General features: G+C 32.3%; 1 protein-coding gene across 1 annotated transcript in view; it reads left to right on the top strand.

Moving 5' to 3' along the window:
- The window catches only part of LOC139528677 (replication factor C subunit 5-like), a 62,684-nt gene extending 52,690 nt beyond the window's left edge, over positions 1–9,994 (top strand). Inside the window, exons 6-11 of the mRNA XM_071324796.1 lie at positions 978–1,137; positions 1,883–1,964; positions 4,353–4,482; positions 7,459–7,536; positions 8,165–8,219; positions 9,865–9,994. Of these exons, the coding sequence (XP_071180897.1) occupies positions 978–1,137; positions 1,883–1,964; positions 4,353–4,482; positions 7,459–7,536; positions 8,165–8,219; positions 9,865–9,961 (602 nt within the window). The 3' untranslated portion in view covers positions 9,962–9,994. The remainder of the gene's footprint in view (positions 1–977; positions 1,138–1,882; positions 1,965–4,352; positions 4,483–7,458; positions 7,537–8,164; positions 8,220–9,864) is intronic.
- Positions 9,995–13,013: the final 3,019 nt, after the last annotated feature.

Below are 13,013 nucleotides of genomic sequence, written 5' to 3'. Positions count from 1 at the left end.
ACCCCTTAAGGAGTTATTGCCCTTTATAGTCAATTTTTAACAATTTTCATTAATTTAGTAAATATATGTAAATTTTTACCAAATATAGTTCTCTGTTACTAATGGGCAAAGTTCATTATAGATATAATTGTAAGAAGCAAAATCGTTCAGTAAAGTAAGAACTTCAAACACATCTCCATCACCAAAATACAATTTTGTCATGAATCCATTTGTGTCCTTTGTTTAATATGCACATAGACCAAGGTGAGCGACACAGGCTCTTTAGAGCCTCTAGTTATGCCCCACCTACGATAGTAGAGGGGCATTATGTTTTCTGGTCTGTGCGTCCGTTCGTCCGTTCATTCGTCCGTCTGTCCCACTTCAGGTTAAAGTTTTTGGTCAAGGTAGTTTTTGATGAAGTTGAAGTCCAATCAACTTGAAACTTAGTATACATGTGCCCTATGATATGATCTTTCTAATTTAAATGCCAAATTAGAGTTTTGACCCCAATTTTACAGTTCACTGAACATAGAAAATGATATTGCAAATTTCAGGTTAAAGTTTTTGGTCAAGGTAGTTTTTGATAAAGTAGAAGTCCAATCAACTTGAAACTTAGTATACATGTTCCCTTTGATAAGATCATTCTAATTTTAATGCCAAATTAGAGAATTTATTCCAATTTCACGGTCCACTAAACATAGAAAATGATAGTGCGAGTGGGGCATCCGTGTACTGTGGACACATTCTTGTTTCATTTTCAGCTACAAGTGTATGCATAATAGGAGAATAGTGGTAGGTGTCCATGAGATAGATACCTTTATGCACAGAGCATGAACACTTTAACTTGCTAGTAAATTATGTAATGAGATGTAATAATTTAAAGTTTTATTTCTTAATAATTTGCCAATTCAATGGACCTTTTTTGAACTAAAAAATGTCTGAAAAATAAAGCTTCCTGTCCTTTCTGGATTTTATGACATGTTTTCCTATGATTTCAGTGATAGAGAAGTTTACAGAGAATACCAGATTCTGCATAATATGCAATTATTTATCAAAGATCATACCAGCTTTACAGTCCAGGTGTACTAGATTTAGATTTGGACCATTAGGGACAGATCAAATGGTCCCTAGACTTCAACATGTTGTTACAGAGGAAGGGTAGGTTTATTTTAAACATTTCAGGCCTATATGATGCTTAGCCCATGAATTTTAATTACCATAATCAACATGATGCAGGAAAACATTGATGAAATTTAAATAACAATATGCTTTGAATTTAATTGATATACATATATAGAAAATAAGATGTAGTATGATTGCCAGTGAGACAACTCTCCACAAGAGACCAAATGACACAAAAATTAACAACTATAGGTCACCATATGGCCTTCAACAATGAACAAAGACCATACCACAGTCAGTTTTAAAAGGCCTGAAATGACAACTGTACAACAATTAAAACAAGAAAACTAACAGCCTAATTTATGTACAAACAATGAAGGATAACAAATTTGTAATAACAAACGACAACTACTGAATTACAGGCTCGTGAGTTAGGACAGGCACATGCTTACAGAATTTGGCTGGGTAAAGCATGTTAGACTATACAAATGTTGGAAGTAAAGTAATTGATAAAAAATTAGAATACATATATTTCTTTCTACACAAGTACAGGGCAAGCAGACTAATGTTATTGTAGAGGGTTGATTGGTCAGTAAAATAATTCTTCTTAGGGTATGATTGACTACTTTGAACCAGTTCCTCACTAGCATATGACATTCTAAGTGTCATGGTGTCATAAAAAAATCACCATATTAGAACAATTTTAAATTTCGTTTCCAAAACTATAGATATAGCTGCCTTGATTGAAGTCCTTACTAAATCAATTGTGATTTATTTTTAGGGTAACGATAAGTGATGATGGTATGAAAGCACTAGTCACACTTGCAGAAGGAGATATGAGAAAAGCACTAAATATTATGCAGGTATAATATACTAAAAACATGTTGAAGTGATTAACATTTTTCATTGACAGGGGATGGAACTTTCATCAGTCAATAAATCCATGAATCCAGGATAAATTTACAAAATGATAGATTTACAACCTTAACAAGAAAATATCAACACATAATACATTTCATGGGTCCAAAGCAGTGATGGGCACGATTACTGACAAATAATCGATTACATAAAGGTATTTTGTGCAATCGATTAATAATCGATTACTCAGATTTTTGTATGTAATCGATTGCAATCGATTACTTTATCAAAAGTAATTACATTACTTTTCGATTACTGTCAATAACATGCTTCAAAATTTAAAAAAAAATAAAGTAAGTTAAACCAATTATGTTGATCAACGTTTGTATAGTGGAAATTTAGAACCTTACCAAAAAACAGCATTTAAAACATTATTTCCAAATTATAAGTTGTTATGTATATGGAATCTGTTACTGCAGATCAGAATTATTAAAAAATCGTGAAATTTTGACTTTCAACATGAATTAGAGATGACATCGCATTCCATCAATCACTTATATATATGTTTAAGGGTTTTTTTCACTAATTTTGCTTTTGTACTGATTAAAGAGCTTTTTTGTTTTATTCCTTAAGGATGTATTCTTCTGACTTTTCAGTCTCGTTCAGTCTCGTTGAAATCTCGTTCTTGAATTATTTCCAAAACATGTGATAGAAGTGGAAAATGTCAATGAATTTTAAAAATATAATAATTAAACATAAATCTGCGAAAAAATTCTGTATTTACAATGAATGGTTTTTGAGTAATCCAGTTTTCAAATTTTACGACCAATCAAGTCAGTATTTTTAGCCAAAATTTTGAGAAAATGGGTGAGGGATACAAAAAAGGATTTTACAAGAATCATGTACATCCCATATCATTTTGGTCTTTTCAAATTTTTTAGATATGTATTTTTTCAATCATTTATAACAAAAAAGTTGAAATTATAAGCATCTTGTTCTTAAAACTGAGAAAAATCACAAAAATACAAAATTGACAGCATGGTAAATTTTACACAAAAAAGCGTCAAAATATGATAAAACTTTCTTATATTAACACCTACCTATAGTTTTTGTAAGTAATATTTATTCAGATTGGTCCACTTCATCTTTATAGAAAGTATGAAAAAAAGTTTAATTGTGGAACTGTGATTTTTTTCACGATTATGGCCCAAAAATAGCTAAAAATCGATGAAAAATGGGAAAATCATCAAAATTGGACAGTTTCAAAGGGCCGTAGCAAAAAAAAGAAGTGCACCACCATATGATTTTTTCTTCACCAATTATTTTGTTACAGTCTTATAAATCCAAAAATCAGGTTAAGAAAAAAAGTTTAATTCTAGAAATTTTTGGCTCCTCAGAGGTGTACATCCTTAAAAGCAGGTATATTTTAGCATAGTTGTTTACAATGTTGGAAGTTTTCTCTGAAGAAAATATAAAAAGTAGAATTATTAATTAGTCAAGCTAATTTTAAAGATCAAATTTATAATTAGAATGACAGGCATGATTTAATCCTTTTGTTGGATAACCACTCCAATTATCGGTTATAAAACTGCCAATGAAGTACAATTTATAACCTGGGGCAAAATAATGTAAATCTCCTTCTTAATTAGACAAACAGTAGTTGAAATAAGTATTTGTCTTATATAGTGATTAGAAGACTTTGATCATCTGATTAGTAAAGACAAGAAGTTTAAGATTTTTTTTTATTCTCTAATAAAATTATAAACAGTATATATTAATAGTGTCAAAGAGGGATACATGTATCTTTTTCCAAAAAGAATTTAAATGTATAGGCATTGGTTCATTGTTAAAAGGTTTTTGTGTACTTTCTTATTTTTTATATGAATGTATATCATAACATTAAAAGAAATCAACTGTATATCTATACTAAACTGAAATCTTATTGAAAATTATGCTTTTAGGAATTTTAATACAAATGAGCTTGCTATTTTAGGGAAGTACAGAACTTAACTTAAGACACATTTCATATTTAAATCTATTTTCTTATTTTAATATAAAAGGTGTTGACAAGCACATAAATTCATTTGTTTCAAAAGCTAGATATAAAGTAAACTATGGTAGGGGATCTGGTTGATCATAATAGATAGATTACTGGAAAATCTGTAATCAATTACAATAGATTACGATTACAGATTACGATTACCCTATTCCTGGTCCAAAGGGCTTTTCTTGGAATGCTCAAGGCCGAATATTTGAAAGCCCAGGAACAAAGAATAAGTGCATTTAATTAGTACAATTGAAGTTAAATTCAGTAAATGTTCCTTACATGTCATATTAAAGACCATGATTAATACTTATGTTATTAATATTTATGATTTTATTTGTATTTTCAGAGTACACATATGGCTTATGAAGAAGTGAATGAAAACAATGTATATACGTGTGTTGGACATCCGTTACGGAGAGATATTGAAAATATAGTCAACTGGGTCTTAAATGAAAACTTCACTACTGCCTATAGGAGTATCCTTTCTCAGATTTGCTATTTTTCTTTCTATGTCAATTAATATGGTTTGTCAAAAGAAGTAAACTTATGATGTATTATCATAAAAATGTCAGACTTTGTTTGGTTGACTGTAAACCAGGGAGACATTCTACTCTATCCTATGGCTTTGTTTGGTTGACTGTAAACCAGGGAGACATTCTACTCTATCCTATGGCTTTTATTGGTTGACTGTAAACCAGGGAGACATTCTACTCTATCCTATGACTTTGTTTGGTTGACTGTAAACCAGGGAGACATTCTACTCTATCCTATGGCTTTGTTTGGTTGACTGTAAACCAGGGAGACATTCTACTCTATCCTATGGCTTTGATTGGTTGACTATAAACCAGGGAGACATTCTACTCTATCCTATGACTTTGTTTGGTTGACTGTAAACCAGGGAGACATTCTACTCTATCCTATGGCTTTGTTTGGTTGACTATAAACCAGGGAGACATTCTACTCTATCCTATGACTTTTATTGGTTGACTGTAAACCAGGGAGACATTCTACTCTATCCTATGGCTTTTATTGGTTGACTGTAAACCAGGGAGACATTCTACTCTATCCTATGACTTTGATTGGTTGACTATAAACCAGGGAGACATTCTACTCTATCCTATGACTTTGATTGGTTGACTATAAACCAGGGAGACATTCTACTCTATCCTATGACTTTGATTGGTTGACTATAAACCAGGGAGACATTCTACTCTATCCTATGACTTTGATTGGTTGACTATAAACCAGGGAGACATTCTACTCTATCCTATGACTTTTATTGGTTGACTGTAAACCAGGGAGACATTCTACTCTATCCTATGGCTTTTATTGGTTGACTGTAAACCAGGGAGACATTCTACTCTATCCTATGACTTTGATTGGTTGACTATAAACCAGGGAGACATTCTACTCTATCCTATGACTTTGATTGGTTGACTATAAACCAGGGAGACATTCTACTCTATCCTATGACTTTGTTTGGTTGACTGTAAACCAGGGAGACATTCTACTCTATCCTATGGCTTTTATTGGTTGACTGTAAACCAGGGAGACATTCTACTCTATCCTATGACTTTGATTGGTTGACTATAAACCAGGGAGACATTCTACTCTATCCTATGACTTTGATTGGTTGACTATAAACCAGGGAGACATTCTACTCTATCCTATGACTTTGTTTGGTTGACTGTAAACCAGGGAGACATTCTACTCTATCCTATGACTTTGATTGGTTGACTGTAAACCAGGGAGACATTCTACTCTATCCTATGACTTTGTTTGGTTGACTGTAAACCAGGGAGACATTCTACTCTATCATATGACTTTGATTGGTTGACTATAAACCAGGGAGACATTCTACTCTATCCTATGACTTTGTTTGGTTGACTGTAAACCAGGGAGACATTCTACTCTATCCTATGACTTTGATTGGTTGACTGTAAACCAGGGAGACATTCTACTCTATCCTATGACTTTGTTTGGTTGACTGTAAACCAGGGAGACATTCTACTCTATCATATGACTTTGATTGGTTGACTATAAACCAGGGAGACATTCTACTCTATCCTATGACTTTGATTGGTTGACTGTAAACCAGGGAGACATTCTACTCTATCCTATGACTTTGATTGGTTGACTATAAACCAGGGAGACATTCTACTCTATCCTATGACTTTGATTGGTTGACTGTAAACCAGGGAGACATTCTACTCTATCCTATGACTTTGATTGGTTGACTGTAAACCAGGGAGACATTCTACTCTATCCTATGACTTTGATTGGTTGACTGTAAACCAGGGAGACATTCTACTCTATCCTATGACTTTGTTTGGTTGACTGTAAACCAGGGAGACATTCTACTCTATCATATGACTTTGATTGGTTGACTATAAACCAGGGAGACATTCTACTCTATCCTATGACTTTGATTGGTTGACTGTAAACCAGGGAGACATTCTACTCTATCCTATGACTTTGATTGGTTGACTATAAACCAGGGAGACATTCTACTCTATCCTATGGCTTTGATTGGTTGACTATAAACCAGGGAGACATTCTACTCTATCCTATGACTTTGATTGGTTGACTATAAACCAGGGAGACATTCTACTCTATCCTATGACTTTTATTGGTTGACTGTAAACCAGGGAGACATTCTACTCTATCCTATGACTTTGTTTGGTTGACTATAAACCAGGGAGACATTCTACTCTATCATATGACTTTGATTGGTTGACTATAAACCAGGGAGACATTCTACTCTATCCTATGACTTTTATTCTATTACCCTTCACAGAGACACTTCTACATTTGTTGTCTTACTTAAAAGTAAAGATGGTGGTTTATTTATGACATCACTGTTTATTTCTTTCCTTTTAAAATTATAATGACAATAATACCAGTACATTCTGTAGGTATGACAAATTAGATATTACAGTTGAAAATGTTTTCTAGGGGATTAGAATAATGCCTATTACAAAAATGGAGATTTATATCATAGAGCTCATTATTTGTAGATATTTCATGCATCCATCATGTAATATGGTATTTAGCAGAAAAAGTTAAACCTTATTGTACCCCATGTAACATGTTGAGAGGGACAAACAAAATACCTGTCATCTCTCTGGTCTTGTTAGCAATCTCACATGTACAATTCTTATAAAACCTATTCCATAGATTTATATCAGCAATGTTTCAGACCAGTTCAAAAATCAAGTGCTGATCATCATTTTTATGCCCCCGCTGTAGGTGGTGCAGGAACATTACTTTGTCATGTATAGTTTAGGTCATTTATTTAGTTTGGTTGCAGCTTTATTAACATACACCACTTATTTCTTTTTTCATAAATAAAAAGTAAAAACACAAAAATAAAGCCATTAAATGCTTATCAGGCGTCCTTGCTTGGAAGCAGAGTTAATATTGAAACATTTATTACCTTAACTTAATAATAGATATATCAGAATTAAAGACCAAAAAAGGATTAGCATTACAAGACATTCTTACTGAAATACATAATTATGTTCATAGAAGTAAGTAGTCTGAAAATATGTGTTTATTGTTTATCAAATTACTTCTATTCTTAATAGATACATACTATATGTTCTGTTAATTCAGAAATTCTGGCCATGCATTGATTATTGCAATTGTTGAATATGTACAAAAATGAAAGATAAATTATTGTGATTTAAAGGAAATTCTGCATTAAACAACTTTCAAAATTAAAATGTGAGTTGTTTTTTTTGTGACACATATGTGTGTGTGTTTGTTAACAAAAAATGGCAGTAGAACTTAAGAAGTTAAGGTCAATAATACAAATACTTTTAATTATTTTTCAACTAACTACTGACCATGTAAATATTTTAGAGTTAGAATTCTTAAAATATCATAGACTAAAAAAAGAGTATGTTATATTTGTTGCTGTTAAGTTATGTTATATGACGTTTAAACTGGCTTAAAACAAGTTAGCACACATAGGGCACTTTTAAACATTCACAACACCTTATCAATAAGATTAGAAAAAGTTATGGATGTAGAAAGCGGTTCTGACAAATTTGATTGCCAAGATAATTGAATAGTTGTTTGTTGAAAGGATACATAAAGATACAGTCACAGTTGATTTATCAATTAATCAATAATATGTTATGTTTATTATTGCAGTTGATTTACCTATCCATGTAAAGATTCATTTGTTAGAGAAAATGGCAGATGTTGAGTAAGTAACCTTTACAATTTGCCTCCCTTTTTAGCTCACCTGTCCCAATGGGCAAAGTTAGCTTTTCTCTTCATTTGGCATCCGTTATCGATGTCATCCCTTAACTTTTAACAAAAATCTTGAAAGAAACTACATAGACAAATTCAACTAAACTTGGCCACAAATGTCATTAGGGTATCTAAAGAGGTAAAACACAGAGCTACCTTTCGTTATTTATACATTTTAGATTTTACGTTTCCAAGTTATGGGGTTTTAATCATTTAAAAAAGGAATATTTTCCAGTTTTCTGACAATAACTCAAGAATGCTTTCCCCAACTTGCAAGAAAATGTGAATTGTTTATATCTATTGACATGAGATCCCTTTTGATTTTTATGAATTTTAGATTATACGCTTTCGAGTTACAGAGTTTTATTCATAAAAAAAAGGGGGATTTTCCAGTTTTCAGACAAAAACTTCAAAATGCTTTCAGTATTTCTTATGAAACTTTGATGTATTGTTTATATCTATTAATGTTAGCTCCCTTTAGAATTTTATAATTACATTTTACATTTCTGAGTTATGGGGTTTTGTTCATTAAAAAAGGGGGGATTTTCCAGTTTTCGGACAATAACTCTAACAGCATTTTAGCAATTCTTATGAACTTTGGACAAATGTTAATATATTGATTTTCATAATTTTTTTGTATAACATTGAGAATTAATTGAACTTTATTTGTATATAGTCTGACAACAGATTTACCAAGTATTGCGCAACAGTACAGTGTATTACACAACAGCAAGAAATCTTTATTTGAATATAAATTTTCAATTTATATAACCAATTTCAAGTTCTTTGACTACATTTATTCAGAAACCTATAATATGTCAAATATTTAAAATCCAAATTCAGACCTGTATCAAGCTTGAATATTGTGTCCTTTTTTCCCCCCACTGTTCAGGGTTGGACCTCTGCAGGCATATCCAGTTGTGCTCAGCAAAGCAGTTTATTGACTTATATATCTGAAACTATAGAAAAAGTATAATGGTTGCATTATTTCATGCTTCAATTGTAAACAAAAATATCCGGTGAGCTAAATCTCAGGTTATTTAATATCTTCATGCATTCAATTTTGTTTTGTTTAGTTCTTTGATATCTGGACGATTGGTGTACATACAGAATCTAAACTCAAATATTTGAAAGAAATAACACTGAAAATGTCAGAGAAAGAAAAACAAAGAAATAATTGTATATGATATATAAAGATAAATATAAAAAGTCTTCCATTTCTTACCATGTAGATATTTTTATACAGAACAGGAACACAGGAATGCTTGGAATGCCCTGAATGATAAAATGTGCAAACTTTAAATCATTGAAAAAATAAAAAATAGTAACATTTATTTATAAGATTGCTTCAAAAAGAGAGACGAAAGATACCAAAGGGATATTCGAACTCAAGTAAAAAAAAAAAAATGACAACGCCGTGGCAAAAGAAAAGGACAAACAACAGTATTCAAAACACAACATAGGACACTATCAATTAATTTGTTTTTAAAATGTACCAGACACATTCTTGAACAACTACAGTATAATGTTTGCCTCAATTTAAATTATTAATCTAACAAAACAATATGTAGTAATGTAATTGTTATTGTGTATTGTAGATACAGATTGGCATCAGGAACGAGTGAAAAGATGCAGCTTAGTTCATTGATATCAGCTTTCCAAGCTGCAAGAGACTTAATAGTGGCGGAGGCATAAACATTACAAAATAAAAATTATAATTTATTATAATGTGATCATTATAGATATGCATAAGAGTTTTATTCTATACATAGAGTCAAATGTTTGCATAATTATTTTTATGCCCTATTTATTATGCTTTGTTTTCTGGTCTGTGTGCCAGGTTCAGGTTAAAGTCTTTGGTCAAGGTAGTTTTTGGTGAAGTTTTAAGTCATATCAACTTGAAACTTAGTACACATGTTCCCTATGATATGATCTTTCTAATTTTAATGCCAAATTAGAGATTTTACCCCATTTTCATGGTCCACTGAACATAGAAAATGATATTGCGGATGGGGCATCCATGTACTATGGACACATTCTTGTTCTTGTATAGATTAAAAACAATGCTAAAAAACTAATAATTCATTCTCAAGATGATAGACATACAGCCATAAAAGTAGGTGGGCAGATATATCATTGAGAGTAACCATTCATCAAAATATCAATGTCATCTTATCATCCATATTTCTGATTAGATTTAGTTTTAGAACTAAGATGAAAACATAAATGACCTGAAATTTTGTGTTAGTTGAAATGTGAATGGAAACAGGGAATGGTCAAAGAGGCAACAACCTAACCAAAGCACAGAAAACAGCCAGTAGTTGACTTTTTATGCCCCACCTACGATAGTAGAGGGGCATTATGTTTTCTGGTCTGTGCGTCCGTTCATTCGTTCGTTCGTCCGTCCGTTCGTTCGTTCGTCCATTCGTTCGTCCGTCCGTTCGTTCGTTCGTCCATTCGTTCGTCCGTCTGTCCCGCTTCAGGTTAAAGTTTTTGGTCAAGGTAGTTTTTGATGAAGTTGAAGTCCAATCGACTTCAAACTTGGTACACTTGTTCCCTATGATATGATCTTTCTAATTTTAATGCCAAATTAGAGATTTTACCCCAATTTCACGGTCCACTGAACATAGAAAATGATAGTTCGAGTGGGGCATTCGTGTACTGAGGACACATTCTTGTTTAAAACTTTATTTTGCGTTGATTTGGAACAAAAATAGATTACTTTTAAATAGACTTATTTTTTTTTCAGATAATTTGATTTCAATTTTCTACCCTGTAACACCCTGACCACAAAGCCTTATGACACAGATGTCTTATGGAAGTTTTCACATCATTAATACCACAATAAAACTACTTCAATCTGAAATGGAGTTCATAGTAATATGATATATAATTTGAACAGAAAAACTCCCCTTTCCACAAATTTGGACCCTAAATACTGCCATATTTTTTATGCATAGTTAACATAAATTTCATGTGTCTAAAGGGTTTTCTTGAATTTACGGTCATCAGGAAAACTCTAAGCCAAATATTTGAAAGCCAAGTTTGTATTAGAATCATTGATGAATTGACATAATATGTATAATGTATAATCATAATAACCAGAACAAAGGCAGAGAAAGTATAGATTCTTAACAATAAATCCCTAAGTTTTCACAATTTGAATGTTTGTCAGGGGGTAATACTACCATTATTATGACAAGAAAAGTAATACCTTAAAATATTCGGTCCCCAATTAAAGAACGATTCTTAAGTAGAAGCTGCCAGTGATCTGAAATAATGCAATTAGCATTACTACAGATTCTTTACGAATTCAAGAAACAATAATGACTAAATAATTTTTCAGGGGGTAATACTACCGCAATTGATTGTGTGTATCTCAATCATGAATTCTGTATCACTACAATGTCTGCATTCTCAAATTAGTAGTAAAAATGCCATATACATATTCATTAATGTCCCTCTGACATTATTATCATCTGTATATAGAATAATTGCATTCTAAAATAGGGACGAAAGATACCAAAGGGACAGTCAAACTCATAAATCTAAAACAAACTGACAACGCCATGGCTAAAAATGAAAAAGACGAACAGAAAAACAATAGTAAACATGACACAACATAGAAAACTAAGAATAAGCAACACGAACCCCACCAAAAACTAGGGGTGATCTCAGGTGCTCCGGAAGGGTAAGCAGATCCTGCTCCACATGTGGCACCCGTCGTGTTGCTTATGTGATTACAAATCCGGTAAATAGTGTAATTCGGTAGGTCACATTCATGAAAGGGAAGGGGATTGTAGTTACGACGTAAGAAACATATCCGATATCATTTGTGAAACGGTTATTCCATAATGGTCCACCAACTTGTGATGGCGTCCGTAAAATTTACGAAGGGATGATTTCAACTTTACCATTTGGAACTCTTGGTTTAATAGCTTCCTTGTGAGCAGCAACCCTCTATCAAGAAAATTATGATAGGAAATGCAAGCAAGGTAATATTGTATCAAATGGGAGATATATACCCCGTATGCAGGTGCTGCTGGAATGTTGCTACTTAGAAATGGAAAGTTCACAATTGGAAAGCTGAAATCATCTCTTTTGTCGTAAAGTTTTGTTTTCAACCGACCCTCATTGTCAATTTCTAGATGTAAGTCAAGATATGAAGCCGCCTTAACTGTATCTGTAGTATCCTTTATCTCTCGATGGGATAGATGTGTTCCACATAGTCACCAAATTTTGAATTGTTTAGAGAAAGAACATCATCTTTATAGCGGAAAGTAGAGTTAAAGGATATTGCTAACTTCTTATCTTTCTTCCTAAGAAGTTCCTGCATGAAGTCAGCCTCATAATAATAAAGAAACAAGTCGGCAAGTAGAGGGGCACAGTTTGTTCCCATTGGAATGTATAGGGACTACAGAATAATACACAATAACAAATAAATGATGTATACAATTGAAAAATGCATAAATGAAGACCCTATCCAAACCCTTTATAAATACTATTTTAAAAATGTTCATCGCCATTGCCCTAACCACAGGAATTGTCGAGAAGTGGTGCATAAAAGTAGATGTGTTTCCTTAATAGTTATCCCATCTGTTTTAGATTAGACGAAAAACCATTTACAATTCATAAAATCTAGTTTAGAACGCCACCCAACCATTATAATATACTTTATATATTACTATATGATGTATACCCTTTATGACCCCCTAACACGATGAGTAGATATCAAACAATGTCAACT

Source organism: Mytilus edulis, chromosome 6 (assembly GCF_963676685.1).
Source record: "Mytilus edulis chromosome 6, xbMytEdul2.2, whole genome shotgun sequence".
Taxonomy (NCBI): Eukaryota; Metazoa; Mollusca; class Bivalvia; order Mytilida; family Mytilidae; genus Mytilus; species Mytilus edulis.
This window is presented reverse-complemented; position numbering and strand designations above follow the sequence as displayed.